A 15,310-nucleotide genomic window follows, 5' to 3' on the forward strand; every position below is an offset into this window, starting at 1 on the left:
AGTCTTAGCCACAGTGATCAGACAAGAAGAAGAAATAAAAGGCATCCAAATTGGAAGGGAAGAAGTAAAACTCTCATTATTCACAGATGACATAATTTTGTACATAGAAAACCCTAAAGACTCTGCCAAAAAAACCACTATTAGATTTAATAAATAAATTTGGCAATGCAGCAGGATACAAAATTAACACCCAGAATTCCATGGCATTTTTACACACCAATAATGAATTTTCAGAAGGAGAAACTAAGCAAACAATCCCATTTACTTTTGCAACAACAACAAAAAATTACCTAGAAATAAACGTAGCCAATAAGTTTATTGGTACTCCAAAAACTAAGGACCTTTTAAAAAGAGGTAGAAGATATAAACAAGTAGAAGAATATGCTATGTTCATGGATTTGTAGACTTAACATCATTAAAATGTTCATAGTACCTAAAGCAATCTATAGATTCAATGCAATCCCTATTAAAATACCAATGGCATATTTCACAGACCTAGAACAAATACTCCAAAAATTTATATGGAACTCAAAAAGACCTGGAATAGCTGCAGAAATCTTGATAAAGAAGAACAAAGTTGAGGGAATCACAATACCAGATCAAGTTATACTACAAAGCCACTGTAATCAAAACAGCCTGGTACTGACACAAGAACAGGCATATAGATCAATATGAAATAGAACAGACACCCCAGAGATCAACCCAAGACATTACACTCAATTAACATTTGATAAAGGAGGCAAGAGCATACAATGGAGTAAATACAGTCTCTTTAATAAATGGTGTTGGAGGAAATTGGACAGATACATGCAAAAAATGAAACTAGACCACCAACTTGCAACATACACAAAAATAAACTCAAAGTGGATAAAAGGCTTAAATGTAGGTCATGAAACCATAAAAATCTTGGAAGAAATCATAGGCAGCAAAATTTCAGACATCTTCCCTAGCACTATGTTTACGGATACATCTCCTAGGGCAAGGGAAACTAAGGAGAAAATAAACAAATGGGACTACATCAAAATAAAAAGCTTCTGAACAGCAAAAGAAACCATCAACAAAAATGAAAAGGGCGCCCACTGTATGGGAGAACATATTTGACAATGATACATCTAATAAAGGGTTAATTTTAAAAATATATAAAAAAAAAACTCATATAACTTAACAAAAGACAAGTGATCCAATTAAAAAATGGGCAAAGTTCCTAAATAGATACTTCTCCAAAGCAGACATACAGATGGCCAAGAGATATTTTAAAAAATGCCCAGTCACTGATCATCAGATAGATGCAAATTAAAAGGACAATGAGGTACCACCTCATACCTGTCAGAATGGCTACCATCAACAAATTAACAAATAATATAGAGAGGATGTAGAGAAAAGGGAACCCTAGAGAAAAGGGAATGCAGACTGGTGTAGCCATTATGGAAAACAGCATTGAGTTTCCTAAAAAAAAATTACATAGAGTACTGCCATTTGACCCTGTGACCCCACTTCTAGGAATATATCCAAAGAAACCCAAAACACCAATCACAAAGAATGTCTGAACCCCTATGCTCATAGCAGCACAATTTACAATAGCTAAGATCTGGAAAAAGCCCAACTGCTCATCAGTAGATGAGTGGATATAAAAGCTGTGGTACATTTACACCACAGAATACTATGCAGCTGTAAAAAAGAAGGATCTCTTACCCTTTGAGACAGCATGGAGGGACCTAGAGAGTATTATGCTAAGTGAAATAAGCCAGTCAGAGAAAGACAAGTATCACATGATCTCATTCATATGTGCAATTTAAAGAACATAATAAGCTGTTGAACAAAATAAATCCAGAGATATCGAACAATGGAATAGACTGTGGAATGTCAAAGGAACTGAGGGGAAGGATGGGTGGGTGGGAAGAGATCAACCAAAGAATTTGTATGCATATATGCATAACCCATGGACACAGACAATAGAGTGATGAAGGTCTGGGGCAGGGGGTGGAGGTGGGTTAGAAGAAGTCAATGGGGGAAAATGGGAGGGGGGGAATATGTAACACTTTCAACAATAAAATTTTTTTTAAAATCCAAGAAATGGCCACATCAATGACTGTGGCATGAAGCATGGACCTCAGCAGTGTCCTCTGTGTAGTCTGGGACCACTTCAATAGCATCACCAGGGGCTGAGGCAGAATATCTGCATCCCAGCCCATGGATGTAGGTGTCTTATACACTCATATTTGAGAACCACTGCTAGGAAAGGTTTTAGCTTTAACCAATAGGCACTAACTGCAATAGAGAAAAGGAAATTTCCTTGCTGAAAATATCAGAGAAAGCTTTAAATATACTTATCTCTTAATAAAATTTTGGAAAGTTAAAATTTTGATTTTGCTCAAGTTTACCTAATTTGAAAACTAAAATTTTATTCAGAAAAAAATTAATAATATTAGGTCTAATTTACACAGACCAAGCTGGTTATGAAATACTTTGATTATTGAATACTTTTCAAAGTTGTTATTTTTCAGAGTGTCCTTTAAAAACAAATGTATGTGATACTGCAGTTAATTATGGTTTGTTAAATAGTTAAGATAATGTGATGTCATAATTAAGATTCAAACAAACTTAAAATAGAAGTCTCATTTCTACATTGTTTGCTGGGTAATCTTGGCCAAGTCAATCTTTCTATACAACTTCTTATTACATCTCTGGGGCGACTCAAGTGGTATAGGAAATACATATCAAATGTTTGGCACCGAGTAGAATCCTATAACTGCTACATGTTATTATATCTTACTTTTGTTTCTTAAATTATCCTAGTCAAAGGATATTGCAATTACTTTTCAAAATACATAACCTCATAGATTCATAACTGTGAAGAAATAGTACTATAGAAATGATAATAAAGAAATAAAGCAACAGAAATATGAAATGTTAGAGAATTCTATGGTAAAACTTGTCTTAATGTTGTGCTGCTTTATAACTTCACCACTTATTTCAGTCAGGTTTACATTAACTTATAAAAAGTGCTAACCAGAAAGCATTTGTTCTAGATTACTTCCCTGAAGTACTAGCATCATAAAAGTGAGGCTGCATCTCTTCCCCATGCTCCAAATTGCAACTTTCAAGATACTACCCATATACATAAATAAAGGTACATCATAAGGTATTTTATGTCTCAAGCGCAAAATGATGTCCTTACATGGTGGTCCTCCATGTTCTTTAAGAGCCTGGGATCATCAAAGTCACATGACTCACTAGGCGGACAAGACATCCGGCTGTGAAAGAGAATAGAAAATATTTATTCAGGTCAAAAGTTCCTTTAAGATAATTCAAAGACAGTAAGACTCTGTCTTCAAGAAGAACCACACCTAAAAAGCCCACAGATCTATATTAAACTCTTAAAGATTTAGAATACTATATATTATTTCAAACCTCAACAGGAAATTTTTAATACTATAAAATACTTTACATTTTTTATAACATTTTATAAACAGCAACATAGTTACAAGGAGAAGAAACGGGACAAAAATCAACATCTGACTGTCATTTTAGTTGGTCTCTGTATAACTTCTTCTAAGAAAAACTTGTAAGAACTGCCTGCTCAACCTAGGAAAAATGGAGGAATTATTGCATTGTATCTATGCAACCACTTATGGCAAGGGCTCGGATATAGGAAAAAGAAGGAGGCAGATGATTATGAGAAAAGAAACCTAATATTATGGCTGTGTCCTAGTCCACTGAAACAGATGTGATATGCCAATTATATTCATGCATCTCCACTCCTTCAAGACAAAGACAATGGAAGAAGAGACAACAGCACAGTTGATGTCAGTCTGAACTCTGTATCAGAGTTTAATACTGCAGAGAAAACAGAAACCAATAGCCTGCAAAGGGAAGCACCTAAAATGCAAGCTGATGCCCCCAGCAAAACTGTGTGAAAGCTGAGGAAACGGCAGCAAGAGGTCCCTATGAGATAGATAAAGGGAAGGTGGAAACAGAGCAGGTTCCAAATCCACCTAAGCAAGGTTCATCCTCCAAGAACTCTCCCACAGCCCATGTAGTCAGGCAAGCTAAACCTTCTGCATCTAGAAATAAATGGGAGGTTTATCCTTTGGAGAGGTTAAATTAGAGTAGCCCTGAACATATATGCACCCTATGTTCATAGCAGCAAAATTTACAATAGCTAAGTTTTGGAAACAGACTAAGTGCCCATCAGCAGATGAGTGGATTAAAAACCTGTGGTACATCTACACAATGGAATACTATGCTGCTGTAAACAAGAAAGAATTCTTACCATTTGCAACAGCATGGATAGACCTGGAGAGCATTATGCTAAGTGAAATAAGTCAGTTGGAGAAAGATAAATATCACATGATCTCACTCATTTGTGGAATGTAATGAATAACAAAAATAGATCCAGAGACAGAGAAACATCGAACAGACCATCAAACTTCAGAGGGAAGGGAGGGGTGGGGGGTGTAAGAGATTAACCAAAGGACTTACATGCATGCATATAAGCATAACCAATGGACACAGACACTAAGGGATGAGGGCATATGCTGGTGTTTGGGGGTGGCCAGAGAGAGGTCAATGGGGGAAAAAGGAGACATATGTAATACTATATGTAATGCTAAACAATAAAGAATCTTAAAAAAAATTGACATATGTAATACTATATGTAATGCTAAACAATAAAGAATCTTAAAAAAAATTAACAGTAGCCCTGGACCCAGGGACACTGGACACACAGACAAGTAGGGTAGGGCATCCTCTCAAAACAGGAGTCTCAAGTGAAATCCGACATACACTGAAAGATACAACCACCAACCCTCTGCTTCCACTCAGCTCCATAACAACTGCAGCCACATTTACAGCCCTTGGCAAAAACGAAAGTCTTCTTCTCATGAGAAGAAGACTGTTCAGCTCATAAGAAAGACCCACACACTGACAACCAGGGATCCTCCAAGAAAATAATAGGTCCTGACTGGTCATCCCACAGGGAAGCTAGTTAGTCATCAACCACACTGCTCCCGCCTCCCCACACATATACACACAGCCCTACTGATCAGTTTTGTTAGTATATAAATCTTAAAACATGAGCAGACAACATCACTAGTCCAAGGGAAACAAAAAAGAGATACTACTTTATATTCATTGGAATGTTTTTTTAATTGTTTCATTCATTAGCAAGTGGTTCAAAGATGTAGAAAAATTGTGCATTACTGGCAGGAGTGTAAAATGGAAGAGCTACTATAAAACACAGTTTGATGGTTCCTCAAAAAGTTTAATATAGAATAAGCACATGACCCAGCAATCCCACTTTTATGTACATACCCAAAATAATTGAAAGCAGAGATCCACTGTGTACCAATGTTCATAACAGCATTATTAACATCAGCCAAAAGGTGAAAATACCCCAAATGCCCATCAACAGATAAATGGATAAACAAAATATGGTATATACATGCAAAGAAATATTATTCAGCCTTTAAAAGGAATAAAATTCTAATACCTGCTATATAACATGTATACTACAACCTTGAAGACATTATCCTAAGAGGTGGAAAGTGAGTGGGAAGTATTGGACCAAGGGTTCACTATTTTTTGTTAAAGCCTAGTAGTATCACTGGACTTTGAAAATCATATTCACAATTAAATTTTATTCTGATTTTCTCTTGAAATAACAAACATGCAACTTTTAATTACTAACTATTCAGGTAAGACATGAAAATATAGAATTGTTCCATAACATTTCCCACTAAAGGATCAAGACATGCTAGAATATACTTACCAGAAATCATCTGAAGATTGCTCTCTTATCAGTTCTGGAAAATGACTTCCAGAGAGAGAAAAAAAAAAAAAAACAGAGTGATCACCAAACTATGAGCAAACGACAGGCATTTTCACATAGAACATTCTCCAAAACAGATCATATATTAGGCCACAAAACAAGTCTTAATAAATTTAAGACTGAAATCATATCAAGCATTTTTAACAGAGAACTCAATTACAAGAAGAAAACTGGAAAATCAGAAATATGAGAAGATAAAACAACATACTTCTGAATAACCAAAGGTTCAAAACGAAATTAATAGAAAAAAATTAAAAATACCTTGAGACAAAATAATATGAAAACATGTCAAAACTTATGGTATGCAGCCAAAAGTGGTTCTAAGAGGAAAATTCATGGGGATAAATGGCCACACATCAAGAAATAAGAAAACTTTTAAACAACCTAACTTTAGTCATCAAAGAACTAGAAAAAGAACAAATAAACCCCAAAGTTAGTAGAAGAAATAATAAAGACCAGGGAAGAAATAAATGAAAGACTAAAAAGACAAAAGAAAAGATCAATAAAACTAAGAGCTGGTTCAATTAAAAGAATGGGCAAATCTTTCACTAGATTCACACACACACACACACACACACACAAAGGGAGATCTCAAAATTAGAAATGAAAGAGATATTATGATTGATAACATGCAATCACAAAGGATCAAAAGAGACTACTATGTACAGCTATACACCAACAAATTGTATAATCTATAAAAAATGGATAAAACAATCTACCAAGACTGAATCATGAAGAAATAGAACATCTGAACAGATCCATTACTATTAAGGAGATTAAATTTAAAAAAAAAAAAAAAAAAAAAACCTTCCAACAAACGAAAATTCCAGACCAGACAGCTTCACTGGTGAATTCTCCCAAACACTCAAAGAAAAATTAATACCAATCATTCTCAAATTCTCCCATAAATATAAAAGAAGAAAACATTTCCAAACTCATTTTCTGTTGCTAGCATTACCCAGAAACCAAAACCAGACAAGGACACCACAAGAAAAGAAAATTATGACCACTATCCCTAATGAACATAGATCCTCAACAAAAATCCTTAACAAAATAGTCACAAATCAAATTCAATAATACATTAAAAGGATCAAACACCATAATCAAGTAAACTTTATTCCAGGGATGAAGCTGATTCAACATATGCAAATCGATCAATGGGATACATTACAGTAAAAAAAAATGAAGGATAAAAAATCATATGAACATCTCAATAAGTGCAGAAAACACATTTGACAAAATTCAATATCCACTGATGATTAAAAATGCTCAAGAAGTGGGTGCAGAGGGAAAATACCTCAACATAATAAAGGCCACATGTGATTAAGTCCATATCTAATATCATACTCAATAGTAAAAACTGAAAGCCTTTTTTCCTAAGAGCAGGAACAAGTCAGGATGTCCATTCTTACCACTTTTATTCAACATTGACAGGCAAGAAAAAGAAATAAAAGGCATCCAAATGAGAAAGAAGAAGTAAAACTCTATTTGCAGATGACATCATAAGAACTGAATACCCTAAAGACTCCACCAAAAACACTATGAGAACTAATAATCAAAATTAGTAAAGTTGCAGGACACAAATCAAACACAAAAATCTGTTGCATTTATATACATTAATAATGAACTATCAGAAAAATATATTAAGAAAACATCACTCCCTGGCTGGTGTGGCTCAGTTAGTTGGGGCTTCATCCTGTACACCAAAAAGTTGTGGGTTCGATTCCTGGCCAGGGCACATACTTACATTGAAGGTTTGATCCGTGGGTCAGGGTGCATATGGGAGGCAAACAGTAGAAGTTTCTCTCTCACATCCATGGTTTTCTCTTTCTCTCTCCATTCCCCTCTCTCCAAAATCATTTTTTAAAACATATCCTTGGGTGAGTATTTAAAATTTTTTTAAAAGAAAGCATCACATTTACAATTGTATCAAAAAATACCTAAAACTATAATATATTAATGAAAGAAACTGAAGAAGGCACAAATAAATAGAAAGATAGTTCGTGCTTATGGATAAAAAGAATGTATATTATTAAAATGTCCATATTACCTGAAGAAATCTACAGATTCAATACAATCTCTACCAAAATGTCAATGGTATTTTTCATAGAAATAGAACAAACAATCCTAATATGTATGCAACTACAAAATAACCAAATTGCCAAAGCCCAGAAATACACCCACACATTTATGGTTAACTAATTTATTACAAAGGAGCCAAAAATAAACAATAGGGAAAGAGCAGTCTCTTCAATAAGTGATTTTGGTAAACTTGAGAGCCACATGCAAAATAATAAAACTGGATCTTCTATCTTACACCATACACAAAAATTAATGGATTAAAGACTTGAACATAATACTCTAACTATAAAACTCCTAGAAAAAAAAATAAGTGGTAACCTTAGTTCCTTGACATTGATCTTGGGAAGGATTTTTTGGGTTTGGCACTAAAAGCTTATACATATCTTTTCAAACTCTCAGAAAGTCAAAGTATTTGACTAAGCAGATAAAAATAAACTTATTTTGTTGGGAGAAAACAAATCAATTTTTCAGTAAGTAATAAACACACTTACCCATAGGTTACTCCAGCAATGCTGCATTTCTTGAAGTTCATAATATTGCATGTAAGAGTTCCAGTTTTGTCAGAAAACAGGTATTTAACCTAAATCAAAGAATAAGAGAAACATACATACATCAATAATATAATAAGATGCAAAAACCAACAAATAAAGTCTTTATGTTTTTCAAAATCTGTATAAATTTTCAAAGGTAAATTTCCTTCAATCAAGCAAAATATATTTTAGAATTGCATAGATATTATATATAACAATTATAATTAAATATTATTTTATTAATATATTTTAATGCTTAGACCACTTAAAAACGTTTTTCAATAGCTACTTATAGAGTCTAATTGTGTGGAAATGCACAAAGGAGACTCAGTAACAGCCCTGGAGCCATTATCCTATATAATAATAAGCCAGAGACCATAACAGCGTCACGACCATAACGACCATTAGATCAGAACCACCACGGCCCCTTGTCGGGCTGACCCCGTCCCCCAGCAAGCAGTTAGGGGTGATCAGGCAGGCAGGCAGAGTGGTTAGGGGCGATCAGGTAGGCAGGCCAGCGGTTAGGGGTGATCAGGTAGGCACACGGCCCCTCACTGGGCTGGCCCTATCCCCAAGCAAGTGGTTAGGGGTGATCAGGCAGGCAGACAGAGTTGTTAGGGGTGATGAGGCAGGCCGACCAGTGGTTAGGGGCAATCAGGTAGGCAGATGGCCCCTCGCAGGGCTGGCCCTGCCCCCCAGCAAGCAGTTAGGGGTGATCAGGTAGGTAGGCAAGTGGTCAGGGGTGATCTGGAAGGCAGGCAGAGGCAGTTAGTGGTGATCAGGCAGGCAGGCAGAGTGGTTATGGGTGATCAGGCAGGAAGGCAGAGGTTAGGGGTGATCAGGCAGAGAAGTTAGGGGCAATCAGGCAAGCAGGTAGAGTAGTTAGGGGTGATCAGGCAGGCAGGAGAGCAGTTAGGGGCATCAGGCAGGCAGGCAGAGGGGTTAGGGGCGATCAGGCAGGCAAGCAGGTGAGTGGTTAGGAGCCAGAGGTCCCAGATTGGAGACGGTGCAGGCCAGGCTGAGGGACACCCACCCCTGCACGAATTTCGTGCACCGGGCCTCTAGGAAATCTATAAGCATTTAAGTTCTGCCACGAGGCATCTCAAAGACACATGTCATTTTTCAAGATATTCACATGATCTCATACAGTATCCTCTCCTAATGTCCAATATGTCAAGACAAGAAGCTCAGACTTTGGCAACCTTGAAATATCTCTTTTTAAAACTCCGTCTCCTAGCTGGGTTAAGAAGGCATATCCTGAGCAGCACAGAACAAACATCACGCTTCTCAGTCACTGTCACCATTAAGATTACATGAAGGCAGCATGGAACTGCTATAGATTACATAACTTTCCAAGATATGAAATTTTAGAGATTTAATGCATTAAACTCTCAATATACAAAGGTAAAAAGAAACTTCTGGAGGAGGCCAACAAGCCAACCATTATCACATAAGTGCATAAAAAGAGGTGAACTCCCAATGTACATGTGCTGTGAGAACTATGTCCTCCCAGAGAAGAGAGAAAAGAATTCAGAAGGAGATAGTTCAGGTTCTGAATAATAATTAGTTGGTGGACTCTTGAAAAAGTCACCTCATCCTTCTTCGGCTCAGTTTCCACATCTATGAAAAAAAGTATTTGGCCAGAAGATATGTAACATCATTCTATGGGTAATATTCTGGGACATTATATTATGGATTGGTGAGGGGGGAGTAACTAACAGAATTGTCTCCAGTTTCTCAGTGGTTTTCCTTTTTTTAAATTAATGTTTAGGGAGGCGGGGGGAGAAGTGAGGTGGGGGGAGGGAGAGATTTGTTGTTCCAATTATTTATGTACACATTGGTTGTTTCTTGTATATGCCCTGACCAGGGATAGAACCCACAACCCTGGCATATCAGGACAATGCTCAACCAACTGAGCTACCCCGCCAGGGCCCTTATGTGTTTTCTAAAGAGTGTTCATAACTGTTGCTGGATGCTGGATGTACTCCAGGGACCCCAAAGGGAAGCCATGTGTTTCTGTTTTATAAAAGAGGATTAATAACATGAATTGTACTCTGTACTTTTTCTTAATTATACAATATTGTTATTTTTAAAGCAATTAAAAGGCATTTAAGTAAAGAAACATTTTTTAAGAAAGATGATTAATGCTCCTAAAGAAATATAAAATTACATAGAAATAGAAAATTAGTATACTATAGGTAATTAATACTTTATAAATAAGTTTTTATATAAATTTTATATGCAGTAAGTCAAGGTATAAAAATTCCAGTAGAATCAGTCTTCTAATAAAGTGTTTCTGCCTTGTTTTTAAAGATTAAATTAAAATATTAAAAAATGAAAAATTTATAATAAGAAATTATCAAGATTTGCTATCACTCTGCCTACTGAATTTTAACTTATAAGTTCCAACACAAAACTACTTCACCATGCAATTCCACTTGGGTATTTATCTGAAAAAATCCAAAACTAACTCAAAAACATATCTGCACCCCAATGTTCATGCAGCATTATTTACAATAGCCAAGATATGGAAGCAACCTAAGTGTCCATCAATAGACAAATGGATAAAGAATTGGTACATAGTGGGGGGGGGGGGGGGGGGGCGCAAAGGGAGGATAAGGACACATATGCAATACCTTCATCAATAAAGGGAAAAAAAGAAGGCCAGGCATTTAAAGACTGATCATAATTTAATTCCTGAGGCTAGAACAAAGTAATCAAATTATTTTTAAAAATTATTTTAAGAAAATCTGATTTTATCTGAATGTAAGGTAATATAAAATATAGAGATATGTTACCTTCATATGCAGACATTTTAATTAGTGATGAATCTATTCATGAATCTAATTAATATGTATAACACAACTATATCTGAGTACTATAGTAATAAAACAAATGAAATATAGTAATCTGACTTAAAGACTTGTACCTAGAGAAAGGTATATATTTTAAATAAATTTCCTTTTATAAAATAAAAGAAGTGGTACATATATACATTGGAATATTATTCAGCCATAAAAAATAATATCTTATAATTTATCTTGCTATTTGTGACAGCATGGACGGACCTAGAGGCTATTATGCTAAGTGAAATTAGTCAGACAGAGAAAGAAAAACAAACACCATATGATTTCACTTACATGTGGAATCTAAAAAATAAACGAACAAACGAAACAGAAACAAACTCATACATACAGAGAACAAATTGATGGTTGCCAGATGGGAGGTGGGTGGGTGGATGGGTGAAAAAGGTGAAGGAATTAAGAAGTACTAATTGACAGTTATAAAACAGTCATGGGGATGTATAGTGAATAATATTATAACCATGGTTAGTGTCAGATGAATACTAGACTAAGCAGGTTGATCACTTTGTAAGTTATATAAATATCTAGTCACTATGTTGTACACCAGAAATTAATATAATATTAAATGTCAACTGTAATTGAAAAATAAAATAAAATTACTTCCCCAGGCACCCACTAAGGATGAATAATCTCATACTAGTGCTTCTTGAGCATGTTCAATCCTTCAGGTCCAGTTCAATGGCACCTGAGAACAATGATATACTGAGCACTGTGCAAAATAACCAAAGACTTTGTCTCAGGCACATCCATACCCCATAATGGGCTTGAAAGTTTCAAGAGGAAAACAGACAATGCGTCACTATCATGTCTCTTATTTTATTGTATTTATGTTTGGGAACATTGTTATGGGGACATAGAAAAGAGATGAACTAACTATCTGGAAAACTGGGGAAAAAATTCAAACAGAAGGTAAATTTAGTCTGATATATATAGCAACCAACTTATAGGGCAGTTGGGAGGTTTCAATAAGATGTATAAAGTGAAATTAAAATCTTTAATTGCAATGCATTCAAAAGAGGTAGTAGCTTGTAGTAATTTCAACATAAGAGGAAAACATAATGCAAAGCACAACTCAGTAAAGTAATTGGGGTTCAGGGGGATGGTGGAAAAGGCAATGGCGCCCTGGAATATTTCAGAAACAAAATCCGGAACATGTAAGAGATTTAACAGATACTTGTCCTTCAAAAACCTACATGCTTTGTAGGGTTAAACAATATCTGAGAATCTTAACCATTGTTCTCTCTACCATTTGCTCCTAACAATTTTAATAGTCCAAAAGAATACTGTGCTGTATTTTTGTACTAAATTTTTTGCAGGTACCTCCTAAGCGATAAGATCTATGCAAGCCTAAAAATGCAATTCAAAACTGATTAACACTAAATAGCTCTTCAGACATCAAACCCACATTCATATAGAAGTAATTTTGCAAAAATCTCTCCATGGTTCTTCTAACACTAGTCTCCCCTCATACTCATGTCACCAATACCAAAGTTCCCAAAGAGGTTCTCACCTGACCGAGCTCTTCATTAAGGTTTGACGTCCTGGCCATAGCAGGAGTGTCATTTTCAATATAATACATATCTGTGTCCTGAGAGAGAGAAGAGTGGCCCTTCAGAAAATGTATAACATTAATCCTTCATTTAGATTAAAAATAGATACTATAAGTGCTAATTTTTAATTTTGGGTAAAAAATACCGTGGCAATTATTATAGAGAAGCACTGTGATACCAGGAGAAAACATGGTATTTATATACAGAAGATTTGGTTTCAAGATGAGCATTTCATGACCTAGACTAACTCATATTCTAAGCTCAGCTAATACCCAATTTACAGGATTATTATGAGGATCAAATAAAAATGTACACAACCCCCTCTACTCTTTTCAAATATCTGGTGACAGGAGACTTGACTTTGAATGGTAGGTACACAATGCAATACACAGATGATGTGTTATAGAACTGTACACTTGAAACCTATATAATTTTATTAACCAATGTCACTCCAGTAAATTTAATAAAATTTAAAAAATAATAATGAAAATTTTTTAAATGTCCATGAAAGCACCTGAGCTGCATATACAGGCTGCTGAAGTCAAGAGCTTAATGACAATGACAGTTCCTTAAAAATTCCACTTCTGCCCTCGCTGGTTTGGCTTAGTGGATAGAGAGTCAGCCCATGTCGGCCCTGGACTGAAGGGTCCCAGGTTAGATTCTGGGCAAGGGCAATGTATCTCAGTTGCAGGTTCAACCCCTGGCCCTGGTCTGGGTACATGCAGGAGGCAACCAATTGATGTGTCTCTCTCACATCGATGTTTCGCTCCCTGTCTCTCCCCTCCTTTCCACTCTCTCTAAAAATCAATGGAAAAATATCCTCTGGTGAGGATTAACAACAATAAATAAATGAATAAATAATTCCACTTCCGTGCTTAACAATGGAATCCAAGTTTACTGTCACCATGATTTTTGATATTTAATAAACACTGATATAGAAACACCTAAGAGGCCTTTCCTCAGCACTAATGAAACTTCAAAACATAAACAGTTATAGCCACTTCATCCCTGCTCACCAGAGGATAAGCATCTGTTAAGCACTGCCTCCATTTTCTCACTTAATTCTTTGAATAGGTTCAAATGCCCCACCCCCATTTCATTGATCAGGGAGCTGGGATGTTAGGTAACTAGTCACTGCTATCACTGGTTCAGGGACACCTTTGCCAGAGATCCCTGGCCAAATCATATTCATAAGTTGGTTATATTATTCTTTTCTGGAAGCTTAAGTGAATGGCTAAGGTTCTGAGAGAGTATTAGAAATTGTGGTTGACATTTCTACAGTAGCTCAACTTTACAACTCTGCTGTGATACTCACCCAGTTTATAAAAAGGGCTTGAGTGTATTTCACAACCTCAAGAGTCACCAGCAGACTGATGGGGATAAGGTTGTTGTACAAGATGATGAATGTCAATAAGTTATATCCAAAATTATCTGAGTTTGTCTCTGTGGAAGAAAACCAGAATATCTGTATAGCTTCAGTTAGTCTCTACTAAGTTTCCTTTTATTTTATTATTTTGAAATTTCTCTAAAAGACACTCACACAAAAAAATTATTGGATTATGTGTACATTTAGACATTGGCGTTAAAATAGTTATTGAGATTGGGGGGATGAGGGGACATTGGGGGATAAGGACACATTTGTAATATTTTATTCAATAAAGGGAAAAAATAGTTATTGAGCACCTGCTACATGGCACCAACTGTGAATACAAAGGCTACTCATATACAATCCTTTCCAATAAAGAACTGGCTTCTAATAGGAGGTTGTGCGTAGGAGAGTAGCAGAAGCAGGCATGACCCCCAATGTGACTGTCATCAGGTTATATCTGTTAAAGAGGTGTTCACAGGACATTGCAGAAGTGAGGACAGTCGGAGAAAGATAAATATCACATGATCTCACTCATATGTGGGATATGATGATCAACATAATTTGAGGAACAAGAATAGATCCAGAGACAAATGGCAGGGGAGGGGGAGGAGAGTTAGAGAGCAACCAAAGGACTTGTATGCATGCATATTAACATAACCAATGGACACAGACACTGGGGCGGTGGGGGCTTGCCTGGGGTGGGAATGGCTGGGGGAGGGGGGTCAATTGGGGAAAAAAGAGATATATGTAAAACTTTAGACAATAATAAAAAAAGAAAATATAATTATATATTTTTATCCTTTCTTTTGGATTTAAAAACATGATGGCAAAAAATCATTAAAAATTACATTGGTGGATTTTTTTTTATAAAGATGTAATATATATGAGAGCACAAAGGAGTGAGGAGAGAATGAAGCTACATGAAGCAAAGAAATAACATACTCTGCTAACTCAAATCCACAGGAAGAAATGAAGTAAATAGGTTAATGTAAAATAACTGCAGAAGTTTATTTCTTTTTTTTGCTTTTTGCTTCTTTAAAAGGCATAAGATTATATAAGTCAATAATTACAACACCGTAATTGGG

The 15,310-nt window shown here is 35.7% G+C and overlaps 1 protein-coding gene across 2 annotated transcripts in view; it reads right to left on the reverse strand.

The window, feature by feature from the left end:
- ATP8A2 (ATPase phospholipid transporting 8A2) overlaps positions 1-15,310 on the reverse strand; it is a 692,529-nt gene that overhangs the window by 476,213 nt on the left and 201,006 nt on the right. For both annotated transcript variants that reach the window (XM_070409448.1, XM_070409449.1), the window contains exons 12-16: positions 14,172-14,299; positions 12,817-12,894; positions 8,404-8,492; positions 5,771-5,815; positions 3,179-3,254 (exon numbers count right to left, since the gene is read on the reverse strand). In XM_070409448.1, coding sequence (XP_070265549.1) covers positions 3,179-3,254; positions 5,771-5,815; positions 8,404-8,492; positions 12,817-12,894; positions 14,172-14,299 — 416 coding nt within the window. The remainder of the gene's footprint in view (positions 1-3,178; positions 3,255-5,770; positions 5,816-8,403; positions 8,493-12,816; positions 12,895-14,171; positions 14,300-15,310) is intronic.

Source organism: Myotis yumanensis, unplaced genomic scaffold (genome assembly GCF_028538775.1).
Source record: "Myotis yumanensis isolate MYYU_CA2020_CCGP unplaced genomic scaffold, mMyoYum1.0.hap1 SCAF_3, whole genome shotgun sequence".
Lineage (NCBI taxonomy): Eukaryota > Metazoa > Chordata > Mammalia > Chiroptera > Vespertilionidae > Myotis > Myotis yumanensis.